At 40.0% G+C, this 14,797-nt stretch overlaps 1 protein-coding gene and 1 long non-coding RNA gene across 4 annotated transcripts; one reads left to right on the top strand and one right to left on the bottom strand.

Annotated features, from left to right (window-relative positions):
* Positions 1–8,639: 8,639 nt before the first annotated feature.
* LOC140713809 (uncharacterized) lies at positions 8,640–9,540 on the bottom strand. Its single transcript, XR_012095735.1, has 2 exons — positions 9,037–9,540; positions 8,640–8,900 (listed from the first exon to the last, which is right to left on the bottom strand). It is a non-coding gene; the product is annotated as an uncharacterized lncRNA (long non-coding RNA).
* Position 9,541: 1 nt separating this feature from the next.
* On the top strand, positions 9,542–14,016 carry irx2a (iroquois homeobox 2a). 3 transcript variants are annotated; one of them, XM_073024358.1, is made up of 5 exons: positions 9,542–10,146; positions 11,022–11,430; positions 12,020–12,703; positions 12,974–13,037; positions 13,333–14,016. In XM_073024358.1, the coding sequence occupies exons 1-4, from the start codon at positions 9,910–9,912 to the stop codon at positions 13,015–13,017; spliced, it is 1,374 nt and encodes a 457-aa protein (XP_072880459.1). In that variant the 5' UTR covers positions 9,542–9,909; the 3' UTR covers positions 13,018–13,037; positions 13,333–14,016. The 3 variants fall into 3 exon arrangements, with proteins under 3 accessions (XP_072880459.1, XP_072880458.1, XP_072880460.1); XM_073024357.1 differs by lacking the exon at positions 12,974–13,037; XM_073024359.1 differs by lacking the exons at positions 9,542–10,146; positions 12,974–13,037 and adding an exon at positions 10,539–10,687.
* The last annotated feature ends 781 nt before the right edge of the window (positions 14,017–14,797 follow it).

The raw sequence follows: 14,797 nt of genomic DNA, 5'->3' as shown, positions 1-14,797 counted from the left end.
AAACAATCCTCCCATTCAGTTCTGGTCTCCTCACTACAGGAAGGATGTGGAAAACACAGAGATGGTGCAGAGGAGATTTGCCTGGATTGGGGAGCATGACTTATGAGAATAAGTAGAGTGAACTTGGCCTTTTCTCCTTGGAGTGACGGAGGATGAGAGGTGACCTGATAGATGTGTACAAGATGATGAGAGGCATTGATCATGTGGATAGTCAGAGGCTTTTTCCCAGGGCTGAGTTGGCTAGCACAAGAGGACACAGTTTTATGGTGCTACATGGGGTAAGTTTTTTATGCAGAAAGTGGTGAGAGCATGGAATGGGCTGCCGGTAACGGTGGTGGAGGCGGGAACGATAGGGTCTTTTAAGAGACTCCTGGACAGTTACATGGAGCTCAGAAAAATAGAGGGCTATGGGTACCCCTAGGTAATTTCTAAGTTAAGGTCATGTTCGGCACAGCTTTGTGGGCTGAAGGGCCTGTATTGTGCAGTAGGTTTTCTACGTTTCTATGTTTTTAACCCTAGCCTAATTAGAAGACAATTTATAATAATCAATTATCCTACCAATCGGTATGTCTTCGGACTGTGGGATGAAACCGGAGCACTTGAAGGAAACCCACACCATCACGGGGAGAATATACAAGCTCCTCACAGGCATCAGCAGGAATTGAATCCCGATCACCTGTACTGTAAATCAATAAGCTAACCAAGATATTGCCCTTTCCTATCACAACTTCCCCATCTTAGAACTTAAGGCCTCAGATGCAGAAGGGCAAAGGTCGAAGAAGAAAATATTAACAAGAGGTTCTGCAGATGCTGGAATTCCAAAGCAACACACATCTATTGCTGAAGGAACTCAGCAGGTCAGTCAGCATCTCTAGAGAGGAATAAAAAGCCAATGTTTCAGTATGAGACCCTTCATCAGGGCTCATTGTGTGTGTGTTTTAACAAAATGTTCTCTGACAGTGTGAAATAATATAGCAGTACAAAGGCAGTCAAGACATTTGTCTGTGTAATGTGTTGCCAATGCTCTCCAATGTACATCCTCGCCGACTGAGACAATTGCAGCAAGCTAAATTATTCATTGGAGAGAAAAAAGAAAAGCAGGCTGGCAGAAAAAAAATGGTCAGTCTTGATCGAGACAATGTCGTTATCTAAAGTTGGAGAATTCAATATTGAGTCCCTCAAACTGTAATGTGCCCAAGCTTGTGTTGTAACAGTAATGGAGTATATAAATAAAAGATTGTAGTGGCAATGGGATGGTGAATTGGAGTGCAGATATCTAGAAGCTTACAGCCACTTCTTAGATCCTCTGTTGTGACCCAGCCAATGTTTGGTTCCTACGCTATAGAGGAGCCCGCATTATAAGTACAAATGCAGCAAGCTGGTTTGGAATTAGTGCAGGTAAATCACTGCTTAGCCAGGAAAGACTGTTTAGGTCTTTAGTAAGAGGAAGGGAATAAGTGAAGGAGTAGGTATTACTTTCTACTATTGCATGGAAACATGCCATACAGCATCATGTGTAGGGATAGGATAGGATACCGGACCTGAGACACAGGTGCCTCAGAAATATCATGTTTTACTTTCATCTTTAACCACGGGTTCCCCTCTACCATTGTTGCAGAGCCCTTAGTCACTTCTCATCTATACTCTCTCACCTCTTCATCTCATGGACAGAGAAGGTACAGAATTCTCCTGGTTCTGACCTTCCACCCCACCAGCATGTGCATTCAATGGACCATCCTCCAAAATATTCAAGAGCTCCAACAAGATTCCTCCTTTTCCTTTCACCCTTTCAAAGGGATTGCTACATTTGGAAATCCCCGGATGCTCTCATTTCTTCATACATTCCAAAGATGTGCAGATTGGTAGATTAACTGGTTACTGTAAAATAACTTTTTGCAATATAATGGGGGAATCAAGGAGCTGCTCTGCGATTACTCTGAAAGTAGGCGTAGATTCGACAGGCCAAACAGCCTCCTTCAACGTGGTGACGATGTGCGAACGTGCCTCTCGCGCCATGCAGTTAAAGTATAAATGCTCTGAGAGAAAGGGAAACAAATTACCAGCTATTTTTAGAAAATGTATGGGAAGTCTTGGGGCGATTTGCCTTTAAATCGACTTTGATACCATTGTAATTATACTCCACAAATGCTAAGTCCAAGTACAATACTTGGGACTTCTTTGCTCCCGGGACTGATCGGACTCCAATTCTCGTGTTAATCTATAACTGCAGCGAAATTCTCTGGCGTGTTTTCATATCGTTATTGGAAGTACAGAATGACAATAGACACCAGCTTACTTCATTCTTGTTTATACTTTAATTATATGTCAAAATTCATGTCACATTGGCCATGGAATAGGAAATACCCATTCACTTTGACATGGCGATGTTCCTGGTACTGTATTTAATCCGTCGAAAACAATTATATCAATGAACAGCAAGCATTTATCCTATGTAGTGAGATAAGGGTTATACCAACATGGCGTCAGGACAGCCCCAATGGACTTAGCAAACGAAGCATCAGATATTTATGTTACCATTATATGACTCTGCGGTTTTTTTCACAGTTTTTGAATACGAGGTTGATTATGGTGGAAGTCTATAATTTCGCCAGGACTAACGTTAGCGTAATTCTGAACAGTTTGTCTAATCTCATTTAATAAGAAGAGAATATTTTGCAAAACCCTTTCAATTATTTGCACACGTGCTTTCCTCTCTGGTTAAAATTGACAGACTGGTGCTTTATAAGAATTTGCTCTCACATAGAAAAACTATTCAAAACATCTCAGCATTTATAAGCATGCGACGCAAGTTAAATACCTGGAAAATTGTTACTTAGCCTAAACTTCTACCTGAAATCTTCACATTATTGATGGGACATACAAACACGTCTCAATTTGTTAGACTAGATATCTAATTGAACAATTTTTGATGCTAAGGGCTGAAATTTTTGTAATGTCAACCGACTTCAATGTAAGCAGTGAAGAAAGTTTTAGATTCAGGTCTATAAATTAGATTCTAGGTTATCTGAAAATAACCACAAGCACTCCTCTCCCCCAACCCCGCACATATACAAAACCGTGTAAACTATGAAATGGAGAATCTGCTGATGGAGAACGAATAAATGTCATTTTGTTGCAGAGAACGTTATCGTATTTCAATATGAGATGTGTTTTCAGCATTTGACTAACAGTAGCATGAGTCCTGAGGACATATGCATGGAGTCTCTTTTGAATGTACTCAACGCAATTGAGAAAATGATTAGTCTATATGACTCGGGGGGGAGGGCGACCTGCAGATCAGAATTGACTTCACTGTGTTGTGCCCTGTGCAAGCACTCCGTTTTGCCCCCTCACCGTCATGCACACCATCCTTATTGTCTGCCAAGTTGTGTTCAGCACTGCTGTAGTTTCAAATAATAACTGTGTTTTATCGGCATACAGAATTTTCGCGAGTGTTATTTGACAACGCAAAGCTAGTCACATGATTTATAGACGTGATGAAAGCAAATAGCGAAGAGGAAGTTTGTAAGTTGGTGTGGAACTCCTAGCAGTTAAAACCTTTATTTATACTAATACAACGCAGGCTGACGTAGCTTTGTGTCACTTGTTGCGTATAATTTGAATTGGTGATCTTTCTGATTGTTCTTTCTCCAAAATACAGGGATAATGTATTCCCTTATATTAAAACAGCTAAAACCTAGCTGCGTAATTATAGTCACACACGTTGCTGGAGGAAGTCCGGAGGTCAAGTTGCATCAACGAGGGGTAATTAATAGTTGATGCTTCGGGTAGAGGCCCTTCATTAGGCTGCCGTACTGCCGTACGCTCTTTTGCGAGGTGAAAGCGAATTATGTGAGGAGTACGTCAGTGAATCCATTAAACCCCAATTTAATTCATCAGAGAAATCAAATTATATAGTTTTCTGTTAGGATTCTATATGCTTTGTGGTAGTTGAGTTGGCAAGACTTCTATAACGTGGGCCACTGACTCCTGTGATTAGATGATGTAAGGTTCTGTCAAAATAAAGTGACTGCAGGTCACTTTAATATTTCCAAGAAAGGTGTAAGGAAACTATTTCCATTTGATATTGTGGGCCAAGACTAATACAGTAATATGCCATAAACAAAGAAAAATATTTAGGCTAAGGCATTAACGGACATAGTACAACTAACAGTTTCAAACTTTTTCGAATGTCTGTTGGCACAGTGTATTACACATAGGAAATCTGAACCAAGATTTACAATTACGCGAAATTGAGCAGAACGAGAGAGCAATTCTGCTAAACTGAGTAAGAGAACAAAAGTATTTTAGAAGTACAGTACTTTGGTGAATATTAAAAATTTCAAAATTAATTTATTTCATTAAATGGTCAGCGTGCTGTTTAGTAATTTTATAAGTAGCTATTTGGATGTTATTGAAAGTTAGAATGAAGGACAACAGTTGGTTTCAATACTCTGTGCAATTTTACTGATAACTATACAAAATAAATCAGCCTCAGTATGGGAATGGACTTTCCTCGGATCGTCCGAACACAAGTATCTACATTAGAGCGCAAGATGTTTCACGTAATATCTTCAAAAGAAAACTGAAAGAGCTTATAAATTATAAAGAAATAAAGCATTCGACGGGTTCTTTTGTTTTAAACTCATACCACGTACGACTCTTTTAACAACTGTAAATCATGGAATGATTTTAAGGCCACCTTTTCCCTCTTCAGAACAATTCGTTCTCGACACTTTCCTTTGTTACAGTAATATACATTTTAGTTTCTCAAAGGTGTTGCATCAACAGGTGGAAATTTCATTTATACCTTGATTTGTTATTATTATTAGAGGTAAAAATGCTATCAGAAGCACACAGAAGTCTGCCAGTATGATCTCGGCGAAATCAGAAACACTTAAATAACTTGGCACCGCATACATCCGGAACTCTCTCAACAGTGAAGTTTCATTCCTTATTGTCCGAAATCTCAATGGATCCGCCTTCCAAGAATGTAAGGGTACAATTCTGTTTAAATATCATATTTTCATAGTCACATTTCACTATCACTAATGTTGATGTTAACCATATAAGCAGTAAACGTATTGGATAAGCATTGGAATTAGCAAATTCAATTACATGCATAAAACTGCAAGCTTTCACCTCTGCGAATCGTTACGCTATTTAATAAACCAGTGCATTTGAGAACAGCCGCGGAGAATATAGTGTTTGATTTAGATGCGTTTAATGTAACTCATCTTTTTGGATTCAGGTAACAAGTAATAAGGGAAAAATGTAAAGCTATTTTGATCATATCTTGGAAATTCAGTTACGTCGTATTTCATTGGTTGAAATGTTCATAGGCGGGTTATGCTTAATCGGTAGGCGCATCAGTCATCCTTCTTCTAGCGCCCTCTCCCCACGGCTTCTGTCAGTATAGCCTGAGCATTTATCAGTTGAAATTTAATATTTAGTACTGTGGAAGATTATGTATTAAAGTTCTGGTATTCTAATTACTATGGAGAGCTCTGAATCTTGTTTTTTTTTAAAAGAGTAACCAACCAGTCCTAAAGGAATTGAAGATATAGAACGTGCTGAAATGCATGCTTCTTTCTTCCCGTTTTAAAAGCATTATATTTTTATTTTCCTTTTTTTTTTGCATTTCTCTCTGCTCGTGATTTTAGAACGAATCACAAAGGAAGTCCCGAGTCAATAGGCATGCGAGAAGCAACAAGTCAGCCTCAGTTTTGCACTTAGTTCAGATTACGATGCATTCCGCCGCTTCTGTATTTCTGTATTCATTGGGAAGTGTTCATTATGGGGCAGCTTAAGCAATAATCGTCGGAAATAATATTTGATTGTCCTTCTTTCAAAAATCAGAGCACCTCTTCTGTGCCTCCAGTTTCTGACTTTGAATTAATGCAGGACTTCAACTGAAATTAAATCCTACAACATGTTTAGTAATGCGTGAACATTTGCAAAGTATGCGTAGCATACTTAAAGTACTGGGAATTCTAAATCCGAAAATTCCGGTCACCATTTTTCCGGTCAAAGCTACTTTTCAGTTGACCACTATAAAGCGGAAGCTTCACTCAAAGGACTGGGCCATATTTAATTCAAGCAATAATTCATTTATAAAATTGTCATAATGTTTATTCTCTTCTGTTCAAACGAAAGTGAAAGGTTTAGTTTGATTTAAGCAATCGAAGATATCCAATTCAGCGGGGTCTGTTAAGAATATTTCAACGAATTAATGTAGTTGTACCCTGTAAAACACCATGACGAAAACTACGTTATTATGCGAAAAAACGGGACAACGAAATTTAATTTTAAAAAAGATTGACCATGGAATGTTCAACAAACAAGATACACGTGTAGAAACACAAAAGATAATTTATTTAAATGACAGGATAGTGAGTATACATGAAGAAACTTTCTTTCTATAAAACAATAAAACTATGTTTAAACAATGTTTGCGCTGGTATGAGTCTGTGCCAACCATTTACAAAAGCTTCAATCAATAATGGCCCAAAGATTTAAACTTTTCTTGCGCCTAATTTTGTGAATTGCGTGTCTTCTGGGTTGCGAATTGTGCGGAGCCCCCGTCTATTTGGTCTGCATAGCAACGGGTTAAAGATACTGTATATAGCTTCCCACTGTAAATCATAACTCTGTCTCGGTCAGTATGAAGTTCTTGCTAGAAATGTCACCTTCACTGACAATAAAGTGTTAACTAATTATAGAGGGAATACGAGCATGGGGGTGGGGGTCGTAAAGGGTTACTGGTATAGGTCTTCCTCCTTTCACTTCAATTCATTTAGGATTCAGCCCCGAGCACGAAGCACTTCATGAAGCAGCATGGTAAAGGTGGACGTGTTAATATTAAATAATTACAATTTTGGGAAAAAAACTTTTTTTATAAAGTAATATTAGACGTGGCGATTGAAATGTTAAGTGGTAGACTATTCAGGGTCATATTAAAACGGGGGTGTGGGTGTGGATGTTAAGTTCATGTACTAGTTGTAAAACTGTTCTCAGTGTAACAGTGTAATAATGAGCTGAGTGTTCATTAATGCAATTTAATGCGAGAGAAGACGAATTACAACGGGACAAGCCTCCTGTCATTGCGAGTGTGAGTCCCAGGAGTATGCACGCAGGGTTTACTAATCTCGATTGCAATTGTATTTGCTAGTTATCTTGATTGCAAATACACGCACCCGTGTATGGATGACGGCTTCTATTTAAACAGAGTGAGAAGAAAACCTTAAAACCGTGAGCTGCCTGTTAAAATATCCCCCATTTGCGTATGCAGAATTCCTCGATGCTTTACATATTCAAAAAGGCAGCGTCTGTCTCAGGTGACATGTCGATCTCCCATTAAAACGCTTGGCACTTTGCAATTATTAGAATGAAAGAAATGAAACGGTAAGTAGAGATAGATCTTCAGAGCGCAACGTAATGACAACTGGAATTTAAATGGTCTGTATAGTTCTGTTGTGCGTCCTAGGTATACTAAAGAAGGGATTATTCCGTTTGATTTTTTTTTGTTTTGTTCTTGGATATATCTGCTCAGCTCTAAAACCAACAGAAACCCCCCGACCGAATGGCTGTAATTATATCAAAATCGTTTTATTCAATCCGTATCACAATAATCAATTTATAAACTGTTTTAAATCACCCACACAATACAGGCCACTTACTGGTTTAGGGAACTGATGGAGGCGATGTTAGAGGGGCAACATTAAGATTACAAGGTACGCTATCATCCACTGGTAAATGTAAACAGTGCAGAATATTAGGTCAGGCATGCGGGAGTCGCGTTTGCATGGACTAGAACAGAGGCATGTTACTGCGGGAATGGATTCACCCAGATGTAACCGAACCGAGAGAAAGTAATCACAAGAAATCCTAAATCTCGAATTATATTTCAATACCAAATCCATATACTAAGTACTAAGTATTTTGCCTGCATCTGTTAAAGAATCTTTCGTTTACAAATATTCTCTCAAAGCGCAGGAGTGATTTGATCCATGATCAGATTTGCAAACAGACAGTCCGGTTGTGATCCACGTCAATGCGATTAGAATTAGGTTTTCGGTGACTCCCATTAAATCCAAGTTATTTTACCACCACGTGCGTAAGTGTTGTTTTAATAATATATAGAGATAGCTTGCCAGTCGGTGCAAGGCTCGTAACGACGCAGCCCAACCAACTTGTTTTACGATGGCGTTCTCTCAGCCAGCACAGTCTGCGCACAATCCATCAGCTCCCTCTCCCCTCAGCCCCTGTCCGACTGCCAAGTTCAAATTACTTCGCCATTATTCTTTCCCTCATTTGACCCTTTTCACCGACACGAGCTGGGAACGCACTCCTCTCACTTTACCGCCTGTTTGGTTCAAGTTCGTTAAAACGTGCCCCAGAGCTAGCCAGCGAACGTTTAATTTCCATTTCCCCTCTTTTGCTCCTGACACTCCCTAATACACTCCAGCCTTCTCTAATTGATTGATTTTTTTTTCAAGCTGATATCTCTCACTAATTTCCAGGACTCCGTTAAACGTGCACGTCTTTTCCTTTGGCTGCTATGCAATTAGTCTTGCGAACAATCTTAAACAAACGTTTAGCAACGTCAGCTTGTCCAACATCATTTCCACACACGTCAATCTAGATTCATTTTTTATTTACAATCCCCCATTATTTCTGGCGAATTGAAATTCTAATATTGCCCGTCGAATTTTCAGTAACTATGTGTAATTTTCGCTGTGGGAAAACTGCATTCCCGAAAAGCATTTCAATACTCGCAAAAGCAGAATATATTCCACGATCCCAGAGCCGTTTGTTCATTATTCATTTATTTTAAATGTATATGGAATCAAATCTAGACCATGATAGAAATGGCCAGTCGAAGAGGTTTGACGAGAAATCTGCTGACAAAAAGGGCGAAAAGAGAATTTCTAAAATTAAAAAGAACAGCCATAAATGAATCATCGATTAAGTACAACAAAAAACATTTTAAAACTCGACATATGCCAAATGAACGCATGAAATTGCACAGGTTACCTGCAATTGTGTCAGATTTATTTAGAAATGGCGAGCATTAAGTTGTGTTGGATAGTGCACTCCCAATGTTTCTCACTTTGAGGCATTCAGTGGAGTTAAGACTCTTTTAGGAGTAGCATCGACGTCGGTTATTGTTTGCACACTTCCCCGGTGCATTGCATCGTTCTAGGGATGTTTCAAAAGGGGCTCACAGGAAGAACGGCAGTGTGCGGCAGCGGGAAACTGCAGCCCTGCAAAACAGAATCGCTCAGACTGAGGGAAGAAAGGGCAGAGAGAAGGGAACGAGAGGCAATTAAAGGAGAAAGGGCAAGAACTGAGAGGTGTGTGGGGGGGAAGAAAATGCGGTGTACAGAGCAAGGCAGGCGGCGAAGGAAAGGGAAGGAGAAAATTCGCAGCGGCATTTAACCGTTTTAGATGAAGCACCGCGATGCTGAAACCAAATGAAAACGGAAAGGAGGAACTAAGAGAAAGAGGGGCTGCGGAGAGTGGTCCCTGGCTGAGAGCTGAGTGCCTGCGGCCGCTGGTTGACTGAAGCAACCCGGAGCTGGCAGGGCCGGAGGGGGCGGGTGATGATATGTAAATAAGCCACCTGATTGACAGTCGCTGCCCGCCGCCACTCTATCTAACCAGAACTCAGCAGCGGCGCTTAGCAAAAGCACTCAGGCTCTAGAGCAGCTCCTGCGGCTCCATGCAGACACCTTCCTAACCCAGCATTCAGCCAAAACGGGGGGTGGGGGGGAATCTCAGCTCTATGCTGGTTCGTTAGTAACAATCGAACTCTCTCCTTTCTCTCCCTCTCTGTCTCTTTCTGTCTCTTTTGTTCCTTTTAAAAATATACAAATCTTTTGTTGTTTTGTTTTGTTTTGGAAAGCAATGTCTTATCCTCAGGGTTATCTATACCAGCCAGCAGGGTCGCTGGCTCTTTACTCGTGCCCAGCATACAGTGCCTCCGCGCTGACCGCCCCGAGGAGCGACGAACTGGGCAGAGCCTCGTCCGGCTCCGCGTTCAGTCCCTACGCAGGCTCGGCAGCATTTACAGCCCCCTCTGCAGGCTTCACTAACCCGCTTCAGTATTCAACTGACCCCGCAACTGGATTCCCGTCCTACATGGTACGTCAATAAATTTAAAATGACTGCGTTTATGGAGTTGATATAATTTTTAATTTGAATTTATTTTTAATTTGGAAAATTTTGGCTTTAAGGAAGTTTCGTTTTAGAAAATGTTTGAATGCGTTGTTAAATTTAGCACGTAGCTTAATGGAAGGGAGGTTGAGATACCAGTAGGCAATCCCAGTCACTGCGAATTGCGTTTTTATTTTGGTAACAAAACGCATGCACAAAGAGAAATGACTTGGTTCTAATCTAAAGGAAACATTTAACTAGTTTTGAAAAATCCGTCACGACAGAGGACATCTGTTCAACTCAAAGAAAGTTTAACGATGGGCGGGGGTTGGGGAGTAGGAGATGCGAGCATTCGAGGGGGAAACGTGGCGAAATGCAGACGGTGAAAGTTAAAGATTGCTAATTTTCGGAAGTAAAGCCGGGTGGTAATTGTATTGCCGCTTCTGCATATAATTATAAAAGGTCGGGAGAAGATGGCCTCGGTGCTTAGGTCCGCATAACCAAATCAAAGCAACAGCTAAGTAGCAATGTCCGTGAGAATGAATTGTTTGTTTTTAAAAAATGCAACTAGATTTATTGTTTGTAACTTGCTGCAAGTGGTTTGAAGATAGTGTAGGAAGGAGGCTCGCCGCCATGTTTTAAGTGCCCTGAAAATAGAACTCAGATAATTAAAATAAAAAAGAGTATAGCATTATCGATATTTATTTGAAACCACGCGGAAACTAATATTAGAATAATGAAACGAATTGAATAGAATTTCAGTTCAATTAATACAAAAATCTTTTTATTATTTGTAATTTGTTACCTGGAATTCGTTGCATAAAATATTGCAATAACGATGGGGTATTTTGTTGCATTTTAAGGGTTCACCGTACGATGCCCACGCCACAGGGATGGCAGGAACCCTCAGTTACCACCCTTACGGCAACGCTGCTTACCCTTATCAACTCAACGACCCCGCTTACAGGAAGAACGCCACCCGAGACGCCACAGCCACTCTCAAAGCCTGGCTCAATGAGCACAGGAAGAACCCCTACCCCACCAAAGGGGAGAAGATCATGCTGGCCATCATCACCAAGATGACCCTGACCCAAGTCTCCACTTGGTTCGCCAACGCCAGGAGGAGGCTCAAGAAGGAGAACAAGATGACCTGGGCCCCTAGGAATAAGAGCGAGGACGAGGAGGAGGAAGAGTTGGGGGAAAGTGAAAGAAGCAAGGAAGAAAGTTCTGAGAAAAAACATGACCACATCGAAACTTCAGCCGAGGATGAAGGTTTGTGATAATGGTTTATGTCCTTCTTAACCATTTCCTCCCAGTCACTGTTGCGTAATTGTGACTGACAAGATCAACATTAAAACACATATTGAATGGATATTTGGCACATTCATGCTGGTGGGGCCACGCTGCACACACTTCGTGCATGCAAGCAGGCTTAAAGCTCTAAGAATCACCTCCTCAATGGATATGACTACTTTTAGACAAATTGACTGCACATAAGATTTAGTGGTTTTCGCCACATTGATAAACGCTTGTTCCAAAGTAGAGATGTTAAATATTGCAACGTTGACTCTCCTATTTAGATAACCAGTCTCCCATTAAACCTTTATTTTGAACAGAAGGGGACTTAACCAATACAACAATGCTATCAATTACGTAACGTTGTGATACGGTTGCGTGATCGGTATAATATCCATTAAAACTACTTGTACACAATTACAAATGTATGCTATTTTTTGCCTGTGTTTAAATGATTGTGTATCGTACACTGAGGCCTTTTTGATGGTATACTGGACGTTTTTTTAAAATGTAAAGCGGGACAATCGGACCCATTGAATCAAAAGCTCTTCGTGTTTTGTTCCAGGTATTAGTTTGCATGTCGACACGCTGACTGACAGCTCCTGTTCCCCAGAATGCGAGGGGGATAAAGTGAACAGAGTGGAGGACAGCATTTGCGAATCTGGATCGGAATCGAAGGAAAAATGTGACAATTGTATTGTTGATGACGATGATGTTGACGATGATGATGGTGGCAGCGATGAGGAGGAAGAGGATCGGGAGCTATCCCACAAAACTATGAATTCCTCGCCTCTCGCTAGGGTGGATGCCACACTCCTTAGTGTTCAAGAGGAAGAGAGCTCGGGGAGTGGAAATAAAACTCGCCTGAACAGTATCATCTCTTCAGCTTCACAAACTCAAGTCAGCAAACCCAAGCTCTGGTCTTTAGCGGAAATCGCCACCTCGGATATTAAACAGCAGATCGGTCAGATATGTTCTTCTTCGCCGACCTCCTCATCGTCATCGTCCAGCTCTACCTACCCCGCCACTTCAATCCTTGGCAGGCCCATTTACTATACGTCCCCCTTTTACACTAACTATACGAACTATGCTAACTTCAATCACCTGCAAAGCCAAGGCATACTGCGGTACAGCACCAACGAGACTGTCTTAAACACTTCTGTACACAAGCAGAACACAGACTCTCTGAAAAGTACCAATTCCCAGCTAGAGCAGCACTTCAGAGCCACGAACTACGACTCCAAAAAAGGTACGTGCTGATGCAAGCTTTCTGTTTCCAATGAAAAGCTGGCCGTGAACCATAGTCACCAAACACCCTTAAAAAAGCAACTGCTTGAGTTATAAAGCCCTGCTTGAGTTATAAAGCCCCGCTTCAGTTGACACATACTTGAGCTGGGTCCGTCAAATGTTATTGATTGCTCGAGAATTAAAATTGTACTTGCATTCTTAGTTAGTCGTAGGCTGGTAGGTACAGAGAGAGAGAGAGCTGTGACTAAATGCTGGTTGTATTTTTTGACAGACCCCAGTGACGTCTGCAGAGTAGGAGTGCAACCATATCTATAGATGTTTTATCAGCAGTGCAAGTAAGTGATCGTATGCATTAAAACATCTAAATTGAAAAGTTTAGAATCAAAGTACTGAAAACAAACGAGGGAATACACACAAAGGAAATAATGTTCTAAATGAAAATTGCATCCTTGGTTAAGGCCGTTAATTTATCGGTAAGAAATGTTTAGGTTATAAGGAGACTGACCCCTATCACAATTCCTACAATATTTAAAGAGAGATGTGGTTGGTGTCTTTTAAACTGTGACAGCCGTGTGATAACAATTGAAGGAGTTGGTTGACTGGGTTTTTTTTTATTTCCTTGGTCTGCAGGTAGGTGTCACAATTGCTTTGAAAATGTCAGCGAGCCATCCCCCCAGCTATTAAGCAAAAAATGTACATAATACCGGATCACATCTCGTGCCACTGTATAGAGAAGACCCACAGAGCACTATTTTAATTCCACAGATTATGTTATTAAGAGAGCAAATCCGTGCGACATATCTGTGCGTTTGTTGGTTAATTATTCTTCTGTATATGTGACTTTTGGGAAATAATGTCTTCTCAGGTTTTCTTCACTTGATCCGTTTATTTGCCACGTTCTAGGTGTAATGCGGCTTTATTGTAAAACTATTTGTAGATATACAGTAGAACAATGTGATTGAAGAACTTGAGTATCTGAAAAAGTGGAAAACATTTGATATTTATTTTTGTAATGATGACATAAAGCTTCTAGTAATTTATGCAAGTTGTATTGCAATGGAAACTGAACATTTTGTAAATAAATCTGCTTGTTATTTTGGAAACGTGATGACAATTACAATCTGTTTGGTTGTTATAAGCACTCTTTGCTAATTTATATCTTTAAAAATGTAAATAAAATTGACTAGCCTGTAACTGCAATTTCTTCAAAACGTTGTTTGAATTATTCGGCGTTACTTTTACAAAGTTCATTTGTCATTAAAATATTTTATTTTGCTTTGATTATGGAATATGAATTAAACATCTTTAAACATGCGTTTGATATTTACTTCAAATCAAAACTGTTATTTATTTTTTGAGAGTAGGCAGCAAAGCTGAGAATAATATCAAACCTTCGTGGAAACTTCAATATTCTACTCTGTTGAATATTTAAACTGGAGCCAAAAGCAGATATTCATTACGTATTTAAAAATAGCATTATCCAGTTTCAGGATTATAGGGCGCCGATGTATTTGATCATTGTTGGTTTGGCCGATACTGTTGAGTACCTGAAATATAAGGTAATCAACTGGGATACATTTTATGTTCCACTGATATAAATTCCAACTTCCGCTGACCTTTCCATTACAACTGTTTTGGAAGGGTACATCATTGATGTAGATAAGCTTGCATACCACGTAATAGCAAAGGTTCGGTTTTTTTCCCCGAAAATTCCATGAATTGGGGATTCGGAAGCTTGAGGGCAACTCGATACAATACTGATGTAATAAAATATATTTAGGAAAAAAACAGAACATAACAAGTTCTATTTTTTCTTTCATTCCTTTTTATTTGAATGGCCACGATATATTCGGTGGCAAGAATCATTTTGTTTAAAGGAAAAGTAAAGATATGCAATTAATTATAATAATTAGCGCATTTTCCGAAGGAACATAAATATCCGGAATTAGCCATTGTGACAAGTCGACGGCCTACAACAACGCCTTTGACTTCGCTATAATCAATCTCAAAATATTTCAAAGGCCCCATGCATTTCTCTCCGTGGGATGAGTAATAATGTTCTACTGCACGATTTTTAAAAGAGGAGTATTAGATC

Source organism: Hemitrygon akajei, chromosome 20, assembly GCF_048418815.1.
Source record: "Hemitrygon akajei chromosome 20, sHemAka1.3, whole genome shotgun sequence".
Taxonomy (NCBI): domain Eukaryota; kingdom Metazoa; phylum Chordata; class Chondrichthyes; order Myliobatiformes; family Dasyatidae; genus Hemitrygon; species Hemitrygon akajei.
This window is presented reverse-complemented; position numbering and strand designations above follow the sequence as displayed.

Coding starts and splice junctions, on each gene's coding strand:
- irx2a (XM_073024357.1), top strand. CDS start 9,910: ATGTCTTATCCTCAGGGTTATCTATACCAGCCAGCAGGGTCGCTGGCT. Junction 10,147..11,021: donor CTGGATTCCCGTCCTACATG/GTACGTCAATAA, acceptor TTGCATTTTAAG/GGTTCACCGTACGATGCCCA. Junction 11,431..12,019: donor AACTTCAGCCGAGGATGAAG/GTTTGTGATAAT, acceptor GTTTTGTTCCAG/GTATTAGTTTGCATGTCGAC.